The 23,493-nt window shown below is 40.9% G+C and overlaps 1 protein-coding gene across 4 annotated transcripts in view; it reads left to right on the top strand.

Annotated features, from left to right (window-relative positions):
• Positions 1-413: 413 nt before the first annotated feature.
• Positions 414-23,493, top strand: part of ZNF280C (zinc finger protein 280C) — a 66,005-nt gene continuing 42,925 nt past the window's right edge. For 2 of the 4 annotated variants that reach the window (XR_008622797.2, XM_063601926.1), the window contains exons 1-3: positions 457-492; positions 9,016-9,062; positions 22,138-22,284. Coding sequence is in view for 3 of the 4 variants with exons in the window: in XM_063601926.1 (XP_063457996.1) it covers positions 9,032-9,062; positions 22,138-22,284 (178 nt within the window). In the remaining variant the exon portion in view is untranslated. Of the gene's footprint in view, positions 620-9,015; positions 9,063-22,137; positions 22,285-23,493 lie in introns of all 4 variants that reach the window. The other 2 variants (XM_034949766.3, XM_008972357.4) reach the window with 2 other exon arrangements.

Genomic DNA, 23,493 nt, shown 5'->3' with positions numbered 1-23,493 from the left:
ATTTTTTGTAACTACTATAGGCATCCATATGGCAATTAGAAGTAACAGAGAGACAAGCAAAACCATATGTTTAAAACAAAAGGTAAAAATAACTAGTATTTTGAGACGTGTTTCAAGTACAGTATTTCCAGAAAACAATATATTTATATTTTTAACTCGTGTCTGTAGCCCTCACACACAAGGAAGACCCAGAATTCATGTTTCTCTGTAGTCAGGTACAATGTATTTTTTGGGATGACAACTCCAGGTTAAATCGAGCGTTTGCTTAGAAAAGCTACATCCACGCTAGTCAATTACACTTCCTCCGCTGCCTTCGACGGTTAGTAAAGTAGCTGCACTTGAGCTCATTTAAGTACCAGCCGTCCGTCCGTGGGCGGTTAAAAGGCCCCGGATGTTCAGGGGGTGGAGTCGGCGTCTACCCATGAGGCAGCGCGTGCAGTTATATACTTCTGCCCCCGGCTGAGGCGTTGGTTCTGCGCTGGAAGTCTCCGGGTGAGTCGCTGTTGCTGAGGCTGTCGCCTGAGGTTTTTCGCGCTCCTCCCTTTCCTCCTCCTCTTTCTCCTCCTCTTTCTCCTCCTCCTTATCCGAACCCCAGTCAGACCGATCTGCTCTGCTCTCGGTAAGCGGCCCCCGCCCCCGCCTGTGCCGCGCGGAAGCAGGCAGCGGCTCTCCCGCGCGGCTGAGGCAGCCTTCCCCAGAGGGCGGTTCTGAGGGCGGCTGGCTGAGGGTCTCTATGCCGGTGCGGATCGACGGGGGTGCGGGGGAGGGGACAGGCTTGGCGGCGTGGTCGCTGGTGGGCCACCATCTTGCGCCGGGCCCTGAAGGGGGAGGGTTTTCTGGAGGTAGAGCCTGGCGGCCCGCGGCGGGCAGTGGTTTCGCGGGCCGCGGCGGGCAGTGGTTTCGCGGGCCGCGGCGGGCAGTGGTTTCGCGGGCCGCGGCGGGCAGTGGTTTCGCGGGCCGCGGCGGGCAGTGGTTTCGCGGGCCGCGGCGGGCAGTGGTTTCGCGGGCCGCGGCAGCTGCGGCAGCCTTCTCACCTCCTGAGTCCTGTCGGTCTGTTTCCAACCCGGTTTGGGCTTTTCATTCTGGAGGCAACTCCCTTTCGTCTTTTGTACGGTTGATACTGATGTTTGACGGAGACCCGCCCACCCTCAAGTCTCTTCAATCAAACGAAAAGAGACTTGAGGGGATTCCGAACTTTCAGGCATCAGAGACCCTGTGACCCCTTCTTTCTGGGCAGGTTCCCCCCACACAGGACCGGTCATTCCATGCCCACAACCTTGTTCTGGCCAAAGGGACTTCCCTTCTCTGTCACAGAAATCGTGCTCTATTCCGTTATTGTCTAGAGGATAAGAGCCCTGAGGAGAAACGTGGAGTTAAATACACTATATTCTAACTAGGAGGTTTGCAGGTTTTACTTAAAGAGATGGAAAAAATTATGCTGAGGTATACTCCTGCTCTAGAGATGGAGGGAGTTCCTCTCAACTTCTCTCAGGTTTTAATGCTTTTTTAAGGAGAAATTCGAGAGGAAATTGTCAAGTGAACCAGCTTCTGCAAGCACGGGAGACCTTCATCCAGGGGATTCTCTTTGTTTGGAAAGATTTGTTAGTTTTGTGGAGTTTTTTAAATCTGCGACCTTAAATTTTTTTTTACTATTGTTTTCAGGTTTGGACTATGAGTTGTAATGTCTTTTAGTGCCCCTAAACATAAAATTGAAACCTAGAAGTAGAGTTTTAAACTGCAAAAGTCTCCTCTTAGTATTTGTGAGGTGTCCTGGTTTGGGGGTTACTGTGCAAACTTAATCTCCTTACGCAGAAACTTCACTGAGCCTACAAAGGCACTGATTTGCTTGTAAAATTAAGACTGTGTACCTTTGATGTTTCTACAGCAGTACAGATTCCATTATAATCGTATCTTGCATTTGTATATTTCATTGGTAGCACCCCTTTTGAGATGGGCTGTAGGGTGTCGTTAGAACTGTTTGAAGATGAGGAAACAGCCTCAAGGACAGAACTTTACCGAGGTCATGTGCCTAGGAAGTGATGGAACCAATTCTTAAACCTAGGCTTTCTGACCCTCATCCAATGTTCAATTTGCTGTATTATGTCTCACTTTTTGTGAGAGTGAGGTGGTCACGGAGAATAAGCAAGGAGGCTCACTTAAAAGTTTTAAGAAGTATTATTCAATTCCTTTTTCCTTTATATTTTTATTTTTAAGGCTTCATTTTTTTTCGACTTTTTCATACTTTAATATTATTTCTAAGCATGTTGAAGAGTTGAAGAATATCCTATTGAAAAAGTTCTTAGGTTGAATAACTCCAAATCTCAGCTACTTGGTTTTCAGTGAGTTTGTCTTAAGTAGTGATTCAAAAAGATTTGATTTCCTCAGTAATTTTTTTTTTTTTTGAGACGGAATCTCGCACTGTCGCCCGGGCTGGAGTGCAGTGGCGCGATCTCAGCTTACTGCAACCTCTGCCTCCCGGGTTCAACCGATTCTGCTACCTCAGCCTCCTGAGCAGCTGGGGTTACAGGCCCTTGCCACCACGCCCGGCTAATTTTTGTAATTTTAGTAGAGATGGGGTTTCACTATGTTGGCCAGGCTGGTCTGGAACGCCTGACCTCGTGATCCACCCACCTCGGCCTCCCAAAGTGCTGGGATTACAGGAGTGAGCCTCCATGCCCAGCCTTCCTCACTAATTTGAATCAAATATATATGTCTAGACTTTTTTTCCCAGTGCTCTGCACATTCAGAGAAACATCACTAGTAATGAACTGTAGAAATGACTCCTGAAAGTAGAGTATTCGTCTAGACTTTATTCATTTGCTGCAAAGTAGTTTTCTTTTAAGGAGTTTTTTTTTTCATTTTTTTGTTTCCTTTTTAACTTTTTATTGGCAAATGATAATTGTGCGTATTTATGGGGTACAATGTGATGTTTTGATATGTATACGTTATTGAGAGAGGCTAACATAGCCATCACCTTACCAATTTATCATTTTGTTATGAGAATGTTAGAAATTATTTTAGCAATTTTGAAATATACAATACATTATTAGTATTAGCTGTGGTCACCTTGTAGTGCAATAGATAACTAAAACTTATTCCTCCCATCTAATTAAACTTTGTACTCTTGGATCAACATCTTTTCCCCATCTGTCCCACCCCTGAACTCCCAAGTCTCTGGTAACCATCTTTCTACTCTCTGTTTCTATGAGATAAAGTTGTTTAGATTCCACATGTGAGATCATACAGTATTTTTCCCCAGAGACTGAGAGAATCCAGCTGCTTTTTATTGAGATAAATATTAAAGACATTTGCAAAAATGTAAACCAATATTACTTTTCTCATTAGATTTGTTTTTTAAAAGTTATTCTCATTAAAAGTATTTTTATTAACTTGTAATGGGCTTATAAATATTTTAAATAAAAACATTTGAAATCTGTCTCAGTTTCAATTTCTAATATGGGAAATATCAACACATATTGTCCATATAAACATAAAGCTCATTGGGGTTCTCATTAAGTTTTAAGTGAAAAGAAATCCTGGGATAAAAGAGTTTGAGAACTACTGATGTGATGCAGTTTATTTATGATATGATTTTAATTGAGCTCTTCACGTGAACTAGATTTGTTTTCTTTAAGTGCTTGTATTCATCAACTTAACGGTATGACTTCAGGTAAGGAAGGAGAAGTTGAGAAAAATAGTGCAAAGTACTGTTCAGGAATATTTCACTTGCTTTATTTAATGTTCACAGTAGTGCTGCAAGGAAGGTATTACTGTTTTCGTTTTACAGATAGAAAAACTAAGGCTTACAGAGGTTGATTATACTTGCAGATTTGGCAGCCAGGAAGTGGTAGACCAGAAATTCCCACTCAGGTTTTCAGCCCCTATGTCCAGTGTTCCCATCAATGCACTTACTTACATTTTCCCTGGTGGATAAGTTTTACTCCTATAAAAAGCAAATTGATTAATAATACATACTTCTTGAGGTTACTTTAGGAATTAGTGATTATAGAATATCTTATGAAACTTATATAAAATATTTACTATACAGATTGGCTTCAAAAGGCCAGTAATTGTACATTAGTCTTTTCCCCATATTATATCTTTTACATATGAATTATAATAAAAGCGTATGCCTATAAAGTCTATACCCTGAGTATAAAGTAAAACTTCTTTGTAGAAGTATATTTTATTATAGTGCCCCATCCCAAAGCTGACATAAAATGTTTTAAAATATAGGCAAACTTTGCAAAGTATTATGCTAGTGAGTTTTAAATCTTAGTGTAAACCAGCTATTTTCTACAAATAGATGAAGTATGAAAACAGACAAAAATTGAAAATGAATAAATTAGGATAAAATAATAAAGTTATTAAATGTCTTCTCAAAATGTACCTGGACTTCATGTGTTCAGGCTTTCAGAAAAAAAGATAATTTGCATAGTATAAAAACTTGGACAAAGAAAATATGAAGAGCCTCTATTTTCTTTCTGAATTGTATGTAATTTGTTCCCAAAACCTACTTTGAAAGTTTGAATCGTTGAGATGCCGGTCAAATTGTCTAAGGAACCAAGATATAATCCAGTTTTCTTGGATTTGAGTACTATACCAATTCTTGTTATAAGAAAAACATTTCACAGACACCCCTGAACTTAAAATGTTTGAAACATTCTCAGAGTTCTTACACAACCATAAAACAAAGCAGTCAAGTGAAACTACAAAACCATTGCCATTTGAATCAGCTTTCATATATTGAATGAGTATTTTGCTGAGTCACTGCCTACCTACTTCTATTGAGTTTTTCATACCTACTTATATATACTATATATATAATATATTCCCTACTTATATATAAATAATAGCAAGGTTTTTTATTTGAACCCTTTCAGTACCTTCATTTCTATAGCTAACCATATGGTCATTGCCCTTCATTTAGTGCAAATGCGTCATTTAGGTATATAAGGTTGGTCACCCAGGGAATCCCCAGAGCAGGCTTATGTTAATTTTTTTAGATAGCAAAAGTTAAATAGCAAAACAAAAAATTATATTGTTATAGAGCTCTCTTGCACAACCTGGAATATATCTATTTTCCTGAGAGGTCTGTTGACCCTGGTTTGAAAAATGGGGTAATCCATTGATGAGTTTATTAGTAGTTTTAAACACAGTTGCCAGAAACCTAGCTCAAAGTAGATTAAACCAAAAATGAATAATTATTTTCTCTCTTAACTGAAAAGCTGTTGTGGATAATTTGCTTCAGGCATGGTTAGCTTCAGGTATTTAAATGGTATCATCAGGACCGGTCGAATGTTTACCTACTCTCCCTTTCTCTACTCCAGAATCGTACAGCTTTGCTATCTTTGTTAGGTTCTTTCTTTGGTACTTTTTCTCCACATCACTCCCAAGCTTAAATCCTACCAGCTGATTATTTTCTTTCTTTCTTTCTTTCTTTCTTTTTTTTTTTTTTTGAGATGGTGTCTCACTCTGTCTCCCAGGCTGGAGTGCAGTGGTACAATCTCGGCTCACTGCAGCCTCCACCTCCCAGGTTCAAGCTATTCTCCTGCCTCAGCCTCCTGAGTAGCTGAGATTACAGGCACATGCTACCACGCCCAGCTAATTTTTATATTTTTAGTAGAGACGGGGTTTCACCATGTTGGTCAGGCTGGTCTCGAACTCCTGACTTTGCAATGCACCTGCCTCTGCCTCCCAAAGTGCTGGGATTACAGGCGTAAGCCACCGCACCTGGCCTTATTATTTTCTTAATAGCATTATTGAGATACAATTCATATAGCATACAATTTACTCATTTGAAGTGTGCAATTCAGTGGTTTTAGTATATTCACAGTTGTGCAGCTAGCACCACAGTTAATTTTAGAACATTTTCATCACCCCAGTAAGAAACCCTGTACCCATTAACAGTCACTCCCCATTTCCCACCAACCCTCCCAACCATATGCAGCCTCCACTCTACTTTCTGTCTATGGATTTGACATTTCTAGACATTTGGTATGAATGAAATCATACAATATGTGGTCTTTTTGACTGTCTTCCTTCACTTAGTATAATGTTCTCAAGGACCATTCATATTGTAACATGTATCAGTGCTTCATTCCTTTTTATTACCAAATAGTGTTCAGTTGTATGGATATATCACATTTTGTTTGTCCATTCCTGAGTTGATGGGTATTTGAGTTGGTTCCACTTTTTGGCTATTGTGAATAATGCCACTGTGAACATTTGTGTGCAAATTTTTGTGTGGACATATGTTTTCAATTGTCTGTCTCTAGGAGTGTAATTGCTAGGTCATGTGATAACTCTGTTTAACTTTGTGAGGAACTGCCAAAGTGTTTTCCACAGTGGCTGTACCATTTCACATTCCCACCAGCAGTGTATGAGGGTTCCAATTTCTCTACATCCTTGCCAACACTTGTGATTATCTGTCTTTTAATTCTAGCCATCCTAGTGGGTGTAAAGTGACATCCATTAACTATTTAAATGTTTTTTTATTGTGGCAAAATACATATACTATTTACCATTTTAACTGTGTCAATCTATTTTTAACTTTTTGTAGAATAAACTTGTAAAACATAGTTGAATTTTAGATACATAAAAGCTGAAACCAAAAAATAAATAGGAATTATAATTATTTATACAGGCAGTCTTCAAAAAAATGAATGGATTGTGTTCAGTAGGTGTTTCCTCAGTCAGTTACTCAGAATTCATTTTTTTCCCCCAGAAGAACAGTGTATTAAACATGGGTATAGTGTCTCCACCTGAATCAGTAGCTGAAATATGGGGTGTTCTTTCCTCTTGTGCCTATTTTGATGCCAACTCTGAGTTGTAGAACCTAGAGACCCTCTGGAGTTGCTATTATAGGAGCTCTTAAGATGCCCACTGCATATCTTTGCTGGATATTCCATTTCTCTGACAGCTGACTTAATCCCCCATACAATTCCTTCCCTTGCCACCAAAATTCTGATGTGGTGACTTTAGGGGTTTTTGTGATAGTTTTAGAAGGCTGCAATTCTTCCCCAAAGGAATCCATGAAGTTGTATGTATTTGTTTATTTTAAAAACTGGAACTAAGCATGGTAGTAGTCTTTTGACGTGTCGTCGCATAGAAATTCCATAGCTGCATCATCCACTATAGTAGTCGCTAACCACTTGTGGCTTTTGAGCACTTGAAATATGGCTAGAGTGACTGAGGAGCTGGATTTTTATTTTTTAATTAAGTTGAAGTAGCCACATGTGGCTAGTGGTTACCTCATTGGATAGCACAGCTTTGGACTGAAGTTATGGCTCTAATGGCATCTAAAGATTTCTGACTTTTTAGAGCATTTATGAGCGTACCAATTGAGACTCTTTGGTGGCTGCATTGGGCCTCAAAAGCTATCTCTATAGCCATAGGCAGTAAATATGACTTGTTTATATAGACTACTTGTACATTTAGTAATCACTTTAGGATGGTTATGCCAATAAATATTTTATATGATCTTTTAATTAAAGTGTTAAGCCAGGCACAGTGATGTTCACCTGTAGTCCCAGTTACTTGGGAGGATCACTTGAGCCCAAGAGTTCAAGGCTGTGGTATGCGATGATCAGTCGTGCTTGTGAATAGCCACGGCACTCCAGCCTGGGCAACATAGTGAGACCTTGTCTCTAAAACATAAAAATTTTTTTTAAAAAGTGTTATATGAATCTCATAGGCTGTGCAATTGTGACTTTAAAAAATTCTGTGCTCTTGGTAGCAATAGATCCTTAATGTTGAGCAAGAATGGTCATGTATTTATCTGCGTGGCATATGTATTACCTTAATTCTAATTTAGGAACAAGCACTAACTATCCAAGTAGTTGAGTTTAAAGAGATTTGAATAGTCAGACCTCAAAACCAGGGACATTTACTGAATTACAGAATTCACTAGAGACTCTTGTAGTAGAAATCCAAACATTTATACAAGTAACTTCTTTTGGAGTTAAAGTAATATTTTCCCCTTTGCTCTAATTCCGTCCAAATAATTTGGAATTAGGGAGTTTGCTTTTGCCAGTTGGAAGATAAAGACAAATGTGGAGACTGAATTAGCTCTGTATATCCTACTTTAGATTTCTGATGTCTGATTTTTACCTTTTTTTTATAACTTAAATAGTATTTTAAAAGTGTTTATTCTGTATGTAGAATATATGGTATGCTCAGTGCACGAGAACTCAGGATACAAATTCCTGTTTTAGAAAGCAATTCACATTTTTTTTTGATAACGTTTAATGTAACAGCTTTTTGAAAAGCCCAAAGAACCGTAGACGGATTGTAAACTTCTGAAGGCAAGGACTATGGCTTATTCATCTTTGTATTTTCCCTAGAACCTGGCATACTACCCTGAGCACAAAAGGCAATGAACAGTTACTTTATAATGAATTGTTTTATTATGCAATTTATCCAATTACTTTTCTGTTACTTTTCAAAATACTAAAAATATCTAAATGTATGTGTTTTCTTATAGTAATAATATTTCTGAAATGTGAAGAATAGGAATCAGTTAAAGATTAATGTCACTTAGCATTTCAGAATTCAGATTTACTAAAACATATATTACAGGATAATTACTCATTTTTGCATAAAGATCCCTTTTGAAGTTTATTTGTAATCTGATAACTCCGATTTTTTCAAGTAGTAAATGTTTAATACATTTAACTGTATGTTAAATGTATTCGTTTGGAAATGAACCAATTATGGAAAATGAATTACCTGTGTGTATTAAACATATCAAACTCAAAAGGTGGGCTTTTGTAGGAGAAAAAGACTAAATTTATGTGCATTTAATTTAACAAAATCCACACTAGTAGTAGACATCTTTATTTTAGAGGGTGGAAAACTGAGACCTAGCTTACTGTCTTGTCTGGAGTCATATGGTGAGTGTGCTGGAGATCAAAATTAGACCCAAAGATTTTGGATCTCAGGTTTCATGTTTCAATACTTGGTGTTACTTAAAGTGACTCATAACATTGATTGATGTCATGTGTTCGTACTTAGGTGACCTTGCAACTTCATGGATGACGACAAACCTTTTCAACCAAAAAGTAAGTATTTCTGCTGTAGTTGATACTAATAGGCATGGTTTTTGTACTGTAAACCTTTCAAAAGAAAAGATTAGAGACAGAAGTGGGCACATTTTCTTAAAAACAAATATTATTTATTTATTTATTTATTTTTATTTTTTTGAGACAGAGTCTCACTGTGTCGCCCAGGCTGGAGTGCAGTGGCATGATCTCAGCTCACTGCAAGCTCCACCTCCCGGGTTCACGCCATTCTCCTGCCTCAGCCTCCTGAGTAGCTGGGATTACAGGCGCCCACCACCACACCCAGCTAATTTTTTGTATTTTCAGTAGAGACGGGGTTTTACTGTGTTAGCCAGGATGGTCTCAATCTCCTGACTTCGTGATCCACCCACCTCGGCCTCCCAAAGTGCTGGGATTACAGGCGTGAGCCACCGCACCTGGCCTGTTTGTTTATTTTTAAGACAGATTCTCACTGTGTCACCTAAGCTGGAGTGCAGTGGCGTGATCTCGGCTCACAGCAAGCTCCGCTGCCCGGGTTCAAGCAATTCTCATGCCTCAGCCTCCCAAGTAGCTTGGATTACAGGCACCCGCCACCACGCCTGGCTAATTTTTGTATTTTTAGTAGAGATGGGGTTTCACCATGTTGGCCAGAGTGGTCTCGAACTGACCTCAAGTGATCCACCCACATCGGCCTCCCAAAGTGCTGGGATTACAGGCGTGAGCCACTGTGCCTGGCCAAAACAAATATTTATTAAAGTAATACATATTCCTAGTTTAAAAAAAATACAGTAAACATGTCAGTAATAGATATGAAATGTTTCCTTCTCATCCCCAGCGATAACTACTGTTGTAGGTTTAGTATACATAATCACAAACTTTTTTCTGTGCATAGACAAAAAATAATTTCTAAATAAGATCATACTATATATGCTATTATGTGCCTTTTAAAATTTTTTGCTCAGTAGCATATCTTGAAATTAACAATGACAGTACTCAGTTTAAAAGAATGGGGAAGACCTATTTATTTGTTCCCATAATATCACAATGGTGTCAGCATGAATGTAAATTATTTTTTCAATCATCAGTATATATGAGTCTCCCTTGTTTCTTTAAATCTGGCATTGCCTGGCTTTACCTAGTTTCTTACCCCATAGATAATCATGTGTTAAGTACCTACTACATATCCAATACACTACTGTGTGTAGGAGGAAATACAAAGAAAGAAAATATGTTCTTCACTCTCAAGGAGCTTACTTTCGAGTTGAACATGTATAATTAAGACACACTAAGAAATAGGCAGTTTGAGATCATATATATTAAATCTTGAATTGCATAGCATAGACTGTCAGTGCAGTAAGAGGTTAAAGAAAAACAAATCTAATGGTTTGCTGAGGAAGTTATAATTGAACTAAGAGTTGGAAAGGGGCAAGGAATCAATTTGGGGGGATATCTGTTTGAAGTTAGATACTTATTAATATGGCATTTTCCTGAATCTCTGTTACCACTTCTATTAGGTAGATATTGTGCTCATGTTAGAGGTGAGAAAATAGGTTCAAGTAATTTCTCCAGAGTCACATAATTAAAAATGGTGCAGTGAGGATTTGAACTATTCAATTTGATGTCAAGTGCATGCTCTTTCCACTATACTCGAATGATGTGGACAGTATAAGGTAAGGAGAAAGGGTATTCCAGGTGGAAGAAGCAGTACGAATGAGGACTTCAAAGGACACAATGAGTGCGGTATTTTCAAGTATTCAGAATATACAAATACTGAAATATGAATTAATACTTTTAATTGTCTGACTTACAACATTCTATGTAATGTTTTTTGAGGTATTTGGAAAAAAGGGTCAGTTCATAATATTGGTTACATTTGGGAGAATGTGAAGATTTTTTGTTTTGGGGGTTTCTTTGTTTGGTAGGCAGACTACTGAACATCAAACAATGTTATGCCAAGCCATGATATCTGGCATATCTGTATAGAAGAGGAAATCAAAATGTTTTAAAAGAATGGAACCAATTTGTTAAGAGGTTTTGTTTGTGTACTGTCCTCAAATCATTGTTTTCAAGTTTTACATGTTAAGGCCATGCTAAAGGATGGTCTTAATTTTGAGTCAAAAGTAGAAATGGCATTATTTTAATATAGTAAAATTACTGTTAGGAATGACTGCATTTGAAAAACAAAGATATCATTGTCTAAGCCAGAACCCTGAAGAAGCTTTATTTTGTTTTTATTTATTCTTATAGTTGTCCCCGACAATCCACATGTCACTCCACCACTTATATACATTCCCATTTTTATTATTTATTATTTATTTTTTATTTTTTTGAGACAGAGTCTAGCACTGTGGCCCAGACTGGAGAGCAGTGGTGCCATCTCTGCTCACTGCAACCTCTGCCACTCAGGATCAAGTGATTCTCCTGCCTCAGCCCCCCAAGTAGCTGGGATTGCAGATGTGCCCCACCACTCCCAGCTAATTTTTGTAATTTTTGTAATTTTAGTAGAGACGAGATTTCACCATGTTGGCCAGGCTAGTCTCGAACTCCTGGCCTCATCTCAGTCTACCAAAGTGCTGGGATTAAAGGCGTGAGCCACTGTGCCCAGACCCCATTGCTGTTACATTAGTTTACATCTCCTTCACTATTTTTTAACCTAAACAATACACTTATCTTTTTTTAAAGTCAAACAACTTGAAAAGGCTTTAAGTTACTTAAGCACAGTCTCTTGAAGGGAGGGAGTGAAGGAGAGAGAGAGAGGTAGAGATAGGTGTGTATGTGTGAGCACATGCAGGTACCTATATACTCCCTGTTTTTTCAAGCTAAAAAACTGAAAGCATGTACTTTCAGTTGTATAGCTGTTTTTCTAATAATTCCACGTTTCTCAATTTTTAAAACTCATATGTACATATGTTGTCTCTTGAATCATCAAGTTTTGCCATTACCTAGTGATTTTCTATCAAGGAAGATGAGGATTTTAGTTTTCTTAAAGCTTTTTCTTCCTTTTAAGCATCTCTCAATGTAGTTATATCTGAATTTTTCAGTAAATCATATTCGATGATTTTATGATGACCGTAATACTGTTCACGGGTGAGCATGGTACTGTATTAATGTATTATGATGGATACATTTCCTTTTCTCTTTTTCTATGTATTGTTCAATTAAAATTTTCATTTTATAAGTCAGCAAAGTTTATTAAAACCTATAGCCACTCACACCCTTCCAGAGCCTTTTTTTTTTTTTTTTTTTTTGAGACAGAGTCTCGCTCTTGCCCAGGCTGGAGTGCAGTGGCGTGATCTCGGCTCACTGCAAGCTCTGCCTCCCAGGATCACACCATTCTCCTGCCTCAGCCTCCTGAGTAGCTGGGACTACAGGCACCTGCTACCATGCCTGGCTAATTTTTTTGTGTTTTTAGTAGAGACGGGGTTTCACCATGTTAGCCAGGATGGTCTCGATCTCCTGACCCCGTGATCTGCCCGCCTCAGCCTCCCAAAGTGCTGGGATTACAGGTGTGAGCCACCGCGCCTGGCCCTCTTTTATTTTATTTTCTGAGACAGTCTCACGCTGTTAACCAGGCTGGAGTGCAGTGGCGTGATCTCAACTCACTGCACCTTTACCTCCCGGGTTCCAGCAATTCTCCTGCCTCAGCCTCCCGCCTAGCTGGGATTAAAGGTGTGCGCCACCATGCACTGCAAATTTTTGTATTTTTGTTTTCAGTAGAGACAGGATTTTGCCATATGGACCACACTGGTCTCACACTCCTGACCTCAAGTGATCTGCCCGCCTCAGCCTCCCAAAGTGCTGGGATTAAGGTCGTGAGCTACCGCGCCCCCCCACTTCTTTGTCCCCTTTTTTTCTTGAGATGAAGTCTCCCAGTCGCCCAGACTGGAGTGCAGTGGCGCAGTCTTGGCTCACTGCACCTCCCACTCCCGGGTTCCAGCGATTCTCATGCCTCCACCTCTGCCTCCTGTGTAGCTGGGAATACAGGCGTGCACCACCACCGCGCCCAGCCCCATGGCCTCTTAATTCACTTTTCCTGCACTGAAACTTGTCAGGTAATCTAACAATTTAATGTTTAATATTTTAATAATATTTAGGGGGATTGGCAGCTTCCTGGGAGTGGTATTCTCCTGCACAGCTCTTGTCCTGGGACTTTCTTTTGTTTTTGTATTGTGCTCAATGTCAGATTTTCTGCATCCTGTGCCATTCTCCTTCTTAAATCTTGTTTTGGTGGATTCCTACTAAGAAAGGGGGAATGAGAGGGAAATGTTGTATAATATTGCTGGTCTTTATTCTTATTCTTATTTTTTTTTGGAGATAAGCCCTTACTCTGTTGCCTAGATTGGAGTGCAGTGGCACCTTCATGGCTCACTGCAGCCCCATCTCCTGGAGCTCAGGTGATTCTCCCACCTCAGCTTTCTGAGTAACTAGGACTAGAGTGCGTGCCACCATGCCTGCCTAAGCTGTTCTTTATTCTTGTTTGTTTGTTTGAGTGAGACTCTCCATCACCCAGGCTAGATTGCAGTGGCAGGGTCCGATCTCAGCTCACTGCAACCACCGGCTCCTGGGTTGAGGCGATTCTTGTGCCTCTGCCTCCCAAGCAGCTAGAATTACAGGTGCGCACCACCATGCCCAGCTAATCTTTGTATTTTTAGTAGGGACATGGTCTCACCATGTTGTCCATGCTGGTCTCGAACTCCTGGCCTCAAGTGATCCACCTGCCTTGGCCTCCGAAAGTGCTGGGATTACAGGCCTGGGCCACCACACTCAGCCACCTGGCAATTTCTGATATTCTGAAATTTCGTATGTCCCGCTAGTGTAGTTTTTATTCTTGGTCATTGTGCTGGCTGTTAGTGGGCCCTTTCTTTCTGTAGATTTATATCCATGAGAACTAGGAATTTTTTTTGTATTTTCCTTTGATTACTTCTCCTCTCCTTTTTCTCTCTTTTTTTTTTTTTCTGGAGCTTTTGTTAGGTGCATTTTATACCTTTGAAAATGATTTTTCTACCAATCTTGTTTTCTGTGTTTAATATATGTTTTTTGTCTTTTGGTTTCACATTTACTCAACTTTGACATTTGACTTTTTTTTTTTTTAACTGAATTTTGGCTGTCTTTATATAATATCGTTGTCTTATCTGTCTAAAGATGTTTATTATATCCTATTATTGTCTCTTGCTCTGTATTATCTGTGTCTTCTTTTTTTAACTTTTATTTTAAGTTCAGGGATACATGTGCAGGTTTGTTATGGGTACACTCATGTCTTGGGGGTTTGTTGTATAGGTTATTTCATCACTCAGGTATTAAGCCTAGTACTCATGAGTTATTTTTCCTGATCCTCTCCCTCCTCCCACCCTCCACCCTCAAGTAGGCCCTCAGCATCTGTTGTTCACCTCTATATGTCCATGTGTTCTCATCATTTAGCTCCCACTTATAAGTGATAACATGTGGTATTAGGTTTTCTGTTCCTGCATTAGTTTGCTAAGGATAATGGTCTCCAGCTCCATCCATGTTCCTGCAAAGGACATGACCTTGCTCTTTTTTATGGCTGCAAAGTTCTCCATGGTGTATATGTACCACATTTTCTTCATCCAGTCTACCATTGATGGGCATTTGGGTCGATTCCATGTCTTTGCTCCTGTGAATAGTGCTGCAGTGAACATATGTATACATGTGTCTTTATGATAGAAGAGTTTACATTCCTTTGGGTATATACCTAGTAATAGAATTGCTGGGTCTAATGGTAGTTCTGTTTTTAGCTCTTTGAGGAATCACCACACTGTCTTCCACAGTGGTTGAACTAATTTACACTCCCACCAACAGTGTATAAATGTTCCTTTTTCTCTGCAACCTCCCCAGCATCTGTTATTTTTTTTTGACTTTTGAATAGCCATTCTGACAGGTGAGAGATTATATCTCAGTGTGGTTTTGATTTGCATTTCTCTAATGATCAGCGATGTTGTGCTTTTTTTCATATGCTTGTTGCCTGCATGTATGTCTTCTTCTGATAAGCATCTGTTCACATCCACTGCCAACTTTTCAATGGGGTTGTTTGCTTTTTTCTTGTAAATTTGTTTAAGTTCTTTATATATGCTGGATATTAGCCCTTTGTCAGATGCATGATTTGCAAAATTTTTCTCCTCTCTGTAGGTTGTCTGTTTACTCTGTCTCTAGTTTCTTTTGCTCTGTCTATAGTTTCATTTAATTAGAGCCCATTTGTCAATTTTGGCTCTTGTTGTAATTGCCTTTGACGTCTTTGTCATGAAGTCTTTGGCCATTCCTATGTCCAGAATGGTATTGCCTAGGTTGTCTTCCAGGGTTTTTATAGTTTTGGGTTTTACATTGAAGTCTTTGATCCATCTTGAGTTGATTTTTGTGTATGGTGTAAGGAAGGGGTCCAGTTTCAGTCTCTTGCATATGGCTAGCCAGTTATCCTGGCACCATTTATTGAATAGGGAGTCCTTTCACCATTGTGTGTTTTTGTCAGCTTTGTCGAACGTCAGATGGCTGTAGGTGTGTGGCCTTATTTCTGGGCTCTCTATTCTGTTCCATTGGTTTATATATGTGTTTTTGTACCAGGACCATGTTGTTTTGGTTATTGTAGCCCTGTACCATTTGAAGGCAGGTAGCATGATGCCTTCATCTTTGTTCTTTGTGCTTAGGTTTGTCTTGGCTATCCAGGCCTTTTTTGGTTCCATATGAATTTGAAAATAGCTTTTTCTTGTTCTGTGAAGAATGTCATTGGTAGTTTGATAGGCATATCATTGAATTTATAAATTGCTTTGGGCAGTATGCCATTTTAACGATACTGATTCATCCAATTCATGAGCGTAGAATGTTTTTCCATGTGTTTGTGTCATCTCTGATTTCTTTCAGCAGTGTTTTGTAATTCACATTGAAGAGATTTTTAACCTCCCTGGTTAGCTCTATTCCTAGGTATTTTATTCTTTTTGTAGCTGTTGTGAATAGGATTGTGTTCCTGATTTGGCACTTGGCTTGACTGTTGTTGGTGTATAGGAATGCCGGTGATTTTTGTACGTTGATTTGTATCCTGAGACTTTGCTGAAGTTGTTTATCAGCTTAAGGCACTTTTGGGCAGAGACTATGGGGTTTTCTAGATATTGGCTCATGCTGTCTGCAAACAGGGATAGTTTGACTTCCTGTCTTCCTATTTGGATGCCGTCTATTTCTTTCTCTTGCCTGATTGCTCTAGTCAAGACTTCCAATACTGTGTTGAATAGGAACGGTGAGAGAGAGCATCCTTGTCTTGTGCTGGTTTTCCAGGGGAATGCTTCCAGCTTGTGCCCATTCTGTATGATGTTGCCTGTGGGTTTGTCATAGATGGCCCTTATTATTTTGAGGTATGTTCCTTTAATACCTAGTTTATTGAGAATTTTTTTTTTTTGAGACGGAGTCTCACTCTGTCACCAGGCTGGAGTGCAGTGGCACGATCTTGGCTCACTGCAACCTCCGCCTCCTGGGTTCAAGCCATTCTCCTGCCTCAGCCTCCCAAGTAGCTGGAACTGCAGATGCGCGCCACCACACCCAGTTAATTTTTTTATTTTTAGTAGAGACGGGGTTTCACCATATTGGCCAGGATGGTCTTGATCTCTTGACCTCGTGATCCGCCCACCTCGGCCTCCCAGAATGCTGGGATTACAGGCCTGAGCCACCACACCTGACCGTTTATTGAGTATTTTTAACACGAAGGGGTGTTGAATTTTATTGATAGCCTTTACTGCGTGTATTGAGATAATCAGATAGTTTTTGTCCTTAGTTCTGTTTATGTGATGAATCACATTTATTGATTTGCATGTGTTGAACGAACCCTGCATCCCAGGGATAAAGCCTGCAGGATAGTAGTAGATAAGCTTTTTGATGTGCTGCTGTATTCGGTTTGCCAATATTTTGTTGAGGATTTTTGCATCCATGTTCATCAAAGATGTTGGCATGAAAGCTTTTTGGTTTTTTGATTATTGGTTTTTTCGTTTTTTGTTTTTCATTTTTTCTGAGATAGCGTCTCATTCTGCCACCCAGGCTGTAGTGCAGTGGCACGATCTCAGCTCACTGCAACCTCCACCTCCTGGGTTCAAGCGATTCCCCTGCCCCAGCCTCCCAAATAGTTGGGCTTACAGGTGTGCGCCATCATGCCTGGCTAATTTTTGTGTTTTTGGTAGAGACAGGGTTTCGCCATGTTGGCCAGGCTGGTCTTAAACTCTTGACATCAAGTGATCCGCCCACCCCGGCCTCCCAGAGTGCTGGGATTAAGGTCGTGAGCCCCTACGCCTGGCTCCTTCTGTCACCTCTGTTTTTGTTTTTGTTTGTTTTTTTGTTTTTTTTTTCAGACGAAGTCTGGCGCTGCCTCCCAGGCTGGAGTGCAGTGTTTCGATCTCAGTTCACTGCACTTCCCCTTCCGGGTTCCAGAGATTCTCGTTCTCTCCTGGGTTCCAGAGATTCTCATTCTTTAGCCTCCTGGGTAGCTGGAACTACAGGCATGCACCACTACCGCTCCCGGCCCCATGGCCTCTTAATTCACTTTTGTTACACTGTGAAACTTGTCAGGTTATCTAACAATTTAATGCTTAATATTTTGGAAGATTGGCCGGTCTCCTGGAAATGATATTCTCCTGCGCTACTCTGGCTGTTTGCTCTGTAGACCTACTGCACAGCTGTTGTCCTGGGATTTTCTTTTGTTTTTGTATTGTGCCGAATGTCAGATTTTCTGCATCCTGCATTGTCCTCCTTCTTAAGTCCCGTTTTGGTGGATTCTTCCTGAGAAAGAAAGGGTGAATGAGAGGGAAATGTTGTATAATATTGCTGGTCTTTTTTTTTTTTTTTTTTTTGAGACAGGTCCTTACTGCGTTTGCCTAGACTAGAGTACAGTGGTGCCATCATGGCTCACTGCATCGCCAGTCTCCTGGGGCTCAGGTGATTCTCCCACCTCAGCATTCTGAGTAGCTGGGAAAGAAGTACTTGCCATCATGCCTGGCTAAGCTGTTCTTTATTATTATTATTATTTTTTTATTTTTTTGAGACTCAGTCTTACTCTGTCGCACAGGCTGGAGTACAGTGGTGTGATCTCACCTTATTGCAACCTCTGCCTCTTGGGTTCAAGTGAATCTTCTGCCTCTGACTCCCAAGTAGCTGGGATTACAGGCTTTCACCATCACCCTGGCTAATTTTGTATTTTAGTAGAGATGGGGGTTTCACCATATTACCTATTCAGGCCGGTCTCGAACTCCTGGCCTCAAGTTAACCACCCACCTCCGCCTTCCAAAATGTTGGAATTACTGGTGTGAGCCACCGCATCCAGCAAAGTTTTATTTTTTTGTTGTATCTCTTCCAGGTTTTGTTATCAGGACAATGCTGGCCTCATAGAATGAGTTAGGAAGGACTTTCGGTAGGAATAGTACCAGCTCTTCTTTGTACATCTTGTAGAATTCAAGTGTGAATCCATCTGGTTCTCACCTTTTTTTGATTGGTAGGCTCTTTTTACTGGTTCAATTTCAGAGCTCGTTATTATTCTATTCAGGGCTTCAGTTTATTTCTGGTTCAGTCTGGGGAGAGTGAATGTGTCCCAAAATTTATTCATTTTTTCTGGATTTTCTAGTTGGTGTGCATAGAGGTGTTCATAATATTGTCTGATGTTTATTTGTATTTTTCTGGGTTCAGTTGTTGTATCTCCTTTGTTGTTTCTTATTGTGTTTATTTGGATCTTCTCTCTTCTGTATTAGTCTAGCTAGTGGCCTATTTTATTAGTTTTTTCAAAAAACAACTCCCTGATTCACTGATCTTTTGAATGGTTTTTCTTGTCTCAGTCTCCTTCAGTTCAGCTCTGATTTTGGACATTTCTTGTCTTCTCTCTTAGCTTTGGAATTGGTTTGCTCTTGGTTCTCTAGTTCTTTTTGTTGTCATGGTAGGATGTTAAATTGAGATCTGTCTTTTTGATGTGGGTGTTTAGTAGTCTCTTTACATAATCCCATATTTCTCAGAAGTCTTGTTTGTTCCTTTTCATTCTTTTCTCTCTATATTTTTTTGGCTATCTTAGAAAACCAGTCTTCAAGTTCTGAGATTCTTTCCTCCGCTTGTTCTATTCCGCTATTAATACTTATGATTGCATTTTGAAATTCTTGTATGTTTTTCAGCTCTATCAGGTCAGTTGCATTCTTTTCTATACTGGCTATTTTGTCTATCAGCTCCTGTATTGTTTTACTATGATTCTTAGCTTCCTTGGATTAGGTTTCAGTGTACTCCTGCATCTCGGTGACCTTTATTCCTGTTCATATCCTGAATTCTTTTTTCTGTCCTTTCAGCCATCTCAGCCCCCTTCGGAACCCTTGTTGGAGAGCGAATGCAGTTTGGAGGAAAGAAGGCACTCTGGCTTTTTGAGTTGTCAGAGTTCTTTTGCTGGTTCTTTCTCTTCTTTGTGGGCTGATGTTCCTTCAGTCTTTGAAGTCACTGTCCTTTGGATTATTTTTTTCTTCTACCTGATGACCTTAAGGGTTTGATTGTGGTATAAGGTAGATTCAGTCAACTGGCTTCATTTCTAGAAGATTTTAGGGGGCCAAGGCTCAGCTTACAACTCCTGGAGTGCATGCTCTAATTTTGTAGGACTGATAATGGGCCTCTGCTTTTTTCTCTGGCTTCTCAAGGTTAGGAACTCACTGTGCTAGGGGGACTGAGGTGCTCGTGGACCTCTTGTCCCAGCACGCCAATGGGTGGTGCCAGCCGAACTGTTTTGTAGGGCAGTGACAGCAGGGCCCATTCTTGTTCACACATGCCAATGGCAGCAGCAGCACAGCAGAGTGCACACTCATCAGCTGCTGCAGGGTGCTAGTGGCTTCTGCGTGGGCTTTCGCAGAAGTGGCAGAGGCAGCATGGCTCAGGGGTGCAGGGGCCCCAGGTGGCAACTGTGTGTATGGTCATGCTGGTGGTGGCATTAGCATGGGGATGGGGCACTGGCCGTTGCAGGACTGTATGCACTCTTTGTACATGTTGATACAGGCAGAGATGGCCGCTCAGGGAGGGTCCACTGTTCTCTGTGCGTAGTTACATTCTAGTGGCAGTGGTGGCTCAGGGGCAGGGTGCTGGTGGGCACAGGTCTTGCGGGCTCTGTGCTCACCAAGGCTCCGACTACAATGGTAGTATGGCAGAGGAGGGTGGGCGGAGTGCACTCCCACTGGCAGCAGGCAGGGAAGGGTGCACATACACATATGTGCTTACGGGGCAGGGAAGGCAAGATCCACTTGTGCACATACGCACTGACTGGCAAAGTGATGTGGAGGGTGGCCATGGACCCAGGGTAAGCTGGAGTGGGGAGAATGAGCAGGTGGGCCAGTGCATGGCCACAGGGGCAACCCTGCTGGAGCTCTCCGCTGGTCAAGCCCGGTTGGCCAGCTCAGGAGCTATGATGCGGGCCATCAGGGCACCCTAGGCTGTACTGCAAGAGGGAATGGGCAGACTGGGGCTCCAGGAGAGGACAGCAGACCAAAGAGTGCTCAGGTCAGATGGGCAAGACCACCCTGCAGAGTTCAGGTCTGACAGTTGCCCTAGTGCTACAGTCTCCTATGGAAACAAGCAGAGCCTAGGGGGATGGGCATCCCAGGCTGTGCTTGAATACAGATGTTCCTGCAACAAACCCTCTGGGCTCCACTCTGGCTCGTGTGCTGCCTCTACCACTTCTCTAAGCAGCTCTCCCTGCCAACTAAAGTGTCAGTGGTGATCAAAGGGTCTTCTCCTGCCGGGATTCCCAGAGGTCCATGGCAAGAGTGAGTTGTTCCTTGCCAGTTCAACTCACCCATTCCCCCGTAGTCATTGGGGGCCAGGAACCAATCCAGGTGCACAGTAGCCCCATACAGGCTTCCCAGTTTCCTCCCGCTTCATTCTAGCTTCTGTGTCTTCCCTCAGCCCACTCAGCACCTCCCCTTTGAAGATCTGTTAAGAGTGCACAGTCCCTCGGTGGCAGCTGTTCCACCTGTCTGTATCTAGTTTGCCATCCTGCCTGGCTGTCGGTTTTCTTTAAAATCCTTTAATCTGTTTTATTGCTTTGGTGTTTCACATTGAAGGTTTTCCTCAATTTTCTGGTACGCATTGGTTGTCCACCCATATTTAAGAGTGAGGCACTAAAATGCTTCCCAGGAGATCTGATTTTGGTCAGAACTTGTAGGCTGGTGATACTCACAGTATATTTTTTACTTAGTTTCTTCAAATGAGAAACGTCTAATCTGTCCTGGAACAGAATTAAGTTTCACTTAATTTCCCTATTTTCAGTCTAGTACCTCGTGCCTGCTTTGCCCTGTGCCTGATATACCTGAATCTGGTTCCGTTTTTCTAGTATATCTCCTATGTATTTTCTCTTATTCTTAGTTTATCTCCCTTGTTTATACAAGTGGATTTTTTTTTCAGATAATAGCTACAGTCTTTTTTGTAGATATAATCATCCTAGTCCTATAACTAAAACTCACTTTGGATTTGATCCTAAAATGTATTGGCCACTGTAAATGACTACTATCCTTCATTATCTATCTGTCTAGCCAAGTTTAACTGGTTTAGATCTTAGAGATTTAGTTCTGAGCTCATTTCTTTTGCTACCATGTACTGATTACAAGGCAGAGATGGCCGCTCAGGGTGGGGGAGGGTCCACTGTAGACCATGCCTGTAGTCCCAGCTACTCAGGAGGCTGAGGCACGAGAATCAAGTCAGTAGGCTGGGCATGGTGGCTCATGCCTGTAATCCCAGCACTTTGGGAGGCTGAAGCAGGCGGATCACTTGAGGTCAGGAGTTCGAGACCAGCCTGGTCAACATGGTGAAACCCATCCCTACGAAAAATACAAAAATTAACTGGGCGTAGCAGTGGGCGCCTGTAATCCCAGCTACTTGGGAGGCTGAGGCAGGAGAATCGTTTGAACCCAGGAGGCGGAGGTTGCAGTGAGCCGAGATCACGCTTGGGCAACAAAAGCAAAACTCTGTCACAAAAACAAATATCAAGTCAGTAATTGCTATTAGGATTATTACAGTGCATCTTAAATATCATACTATGTATTGCACAGAAAATATTTTTCTCTTTGAAAATAAAGTTAGCTTCTCTCCTCTTGAAAATTAGACATTTCAAAAACGGCAGAACTCTTTATGGAATGTGAAGAAGAAGAGCTAGAGCCATGGCAGAAGAAAGTAGAAGAAACTCAGGATGAGGATGACGATGAACTGATCTTTGTTGGAGAGATATCAAGTTCAAAACCAGCCATTTCAAGTAAGCATTTACTTTCAGTGAAGTAACGTTTCATAAGATGGTTGTTTCTAATGGAAAATATATGAGATATCTGTCCTTCATACTGTTGTTCTTCTGTAAGGAGTTAGAGGTAAGAGGGAGAGTAAAGGTCAGTAAGAACTTGTGAGAATCAAAGCGGGAATGTAGTTGGGGACTGGAGTAAGGAGGTGAGAGGTTAAAATATCAGATGTGAGCAAAAGGAAATAACTAAGTTAATTGAGGGTTAAGATGACCTGAACAGCATTGTAAGCCTTCTGAGATTGGAAATCATAATTTTTAATGGAACCAAGTAGCCTATTTATTTGTTAATTTTTTTTCTCCCTTAAACTCAGATTTACAGAAAAGGAAGTATTTGGAATACTTTTCTTAAAATATCCTGATATGCTAAATAAGTTTGTGTTAGTGTCTGATGGGGGTTCGGATGTCTAAGCAACTGCCTCATCAAAGTATCATCTTGATATATGACTATAAAATGCATAGGTGCTGCATGATTATAGAATCTCTGGTCTGTCTACCAGCATGTGCTGTAGCCTCTGGCTACACCCATACACACCATCTTCCGCAACTACTGTTCATATTCATGAAGGAGGGAGGGCCTCGTTTTCCAACACTATACTTGGACAATGCAGGCAGTCAGCACACGTAAATCTTTTTGGCTTTCTAGCAAAACATGTCCAGTACCTTTGTGGATTGTTAGATTTCTGTTAGAGTAATTAGACTTGGCATTATTACAATGTTAAAGTGAAGATACTGGTGATGTTTATTAAAATAAAATATCTCCTCCCTGTAATCCTAGCAGTTTGGGAGGCCGAAGTGGGTACATCACTTGAGGCCAGGAGTTTGAGACCAGCCTGGCCAACATGGTGAAACCCCCTCTCTACTATAAAGATTAAAAAATTAGCCAGTCATGGTGGCGCGTGCCTGTAGTCCCAGCTACTCAGGAGGCTGAGGCATGAGAATCGCCTGAACCTGGAGGCAGAGGTTGCAGTGAGCCAAGATCACGTCACTGCACTCCAGTCTAGGCAACAGAGCAAGACTATATCTCAAAAAAAGAAAAAAAAAAAGTCCTCAAATATGTCTAAAGTGCAAGGGACAACATAACTGAATTTCAGGAGAGAAAGAGGAAAACAGATCCTTTTTCATTTTATTTACTTATTTTAGGCCTGGAGAAGTCAAGGAATGTAGCCAGCA

The sequence above is a fragment of the Pan paniscus genome, chromosome X, assembly GCF_029289425.2.
Source record: "Pan paniscus chromosome X, NHGRI_mPanPan1-v2.0_pri, whole genome shotgun sequence".
Lineage (NCBI taxonomy): Eukaryota > Metazoa > Chordata > Mammalia > Primates > Hominidae > Pan > Pan paniscus.
Note: the sequence above shows the minus strand (reverse complement) of the source record. Positions and strands in the feature narration are given on the sequence as shown.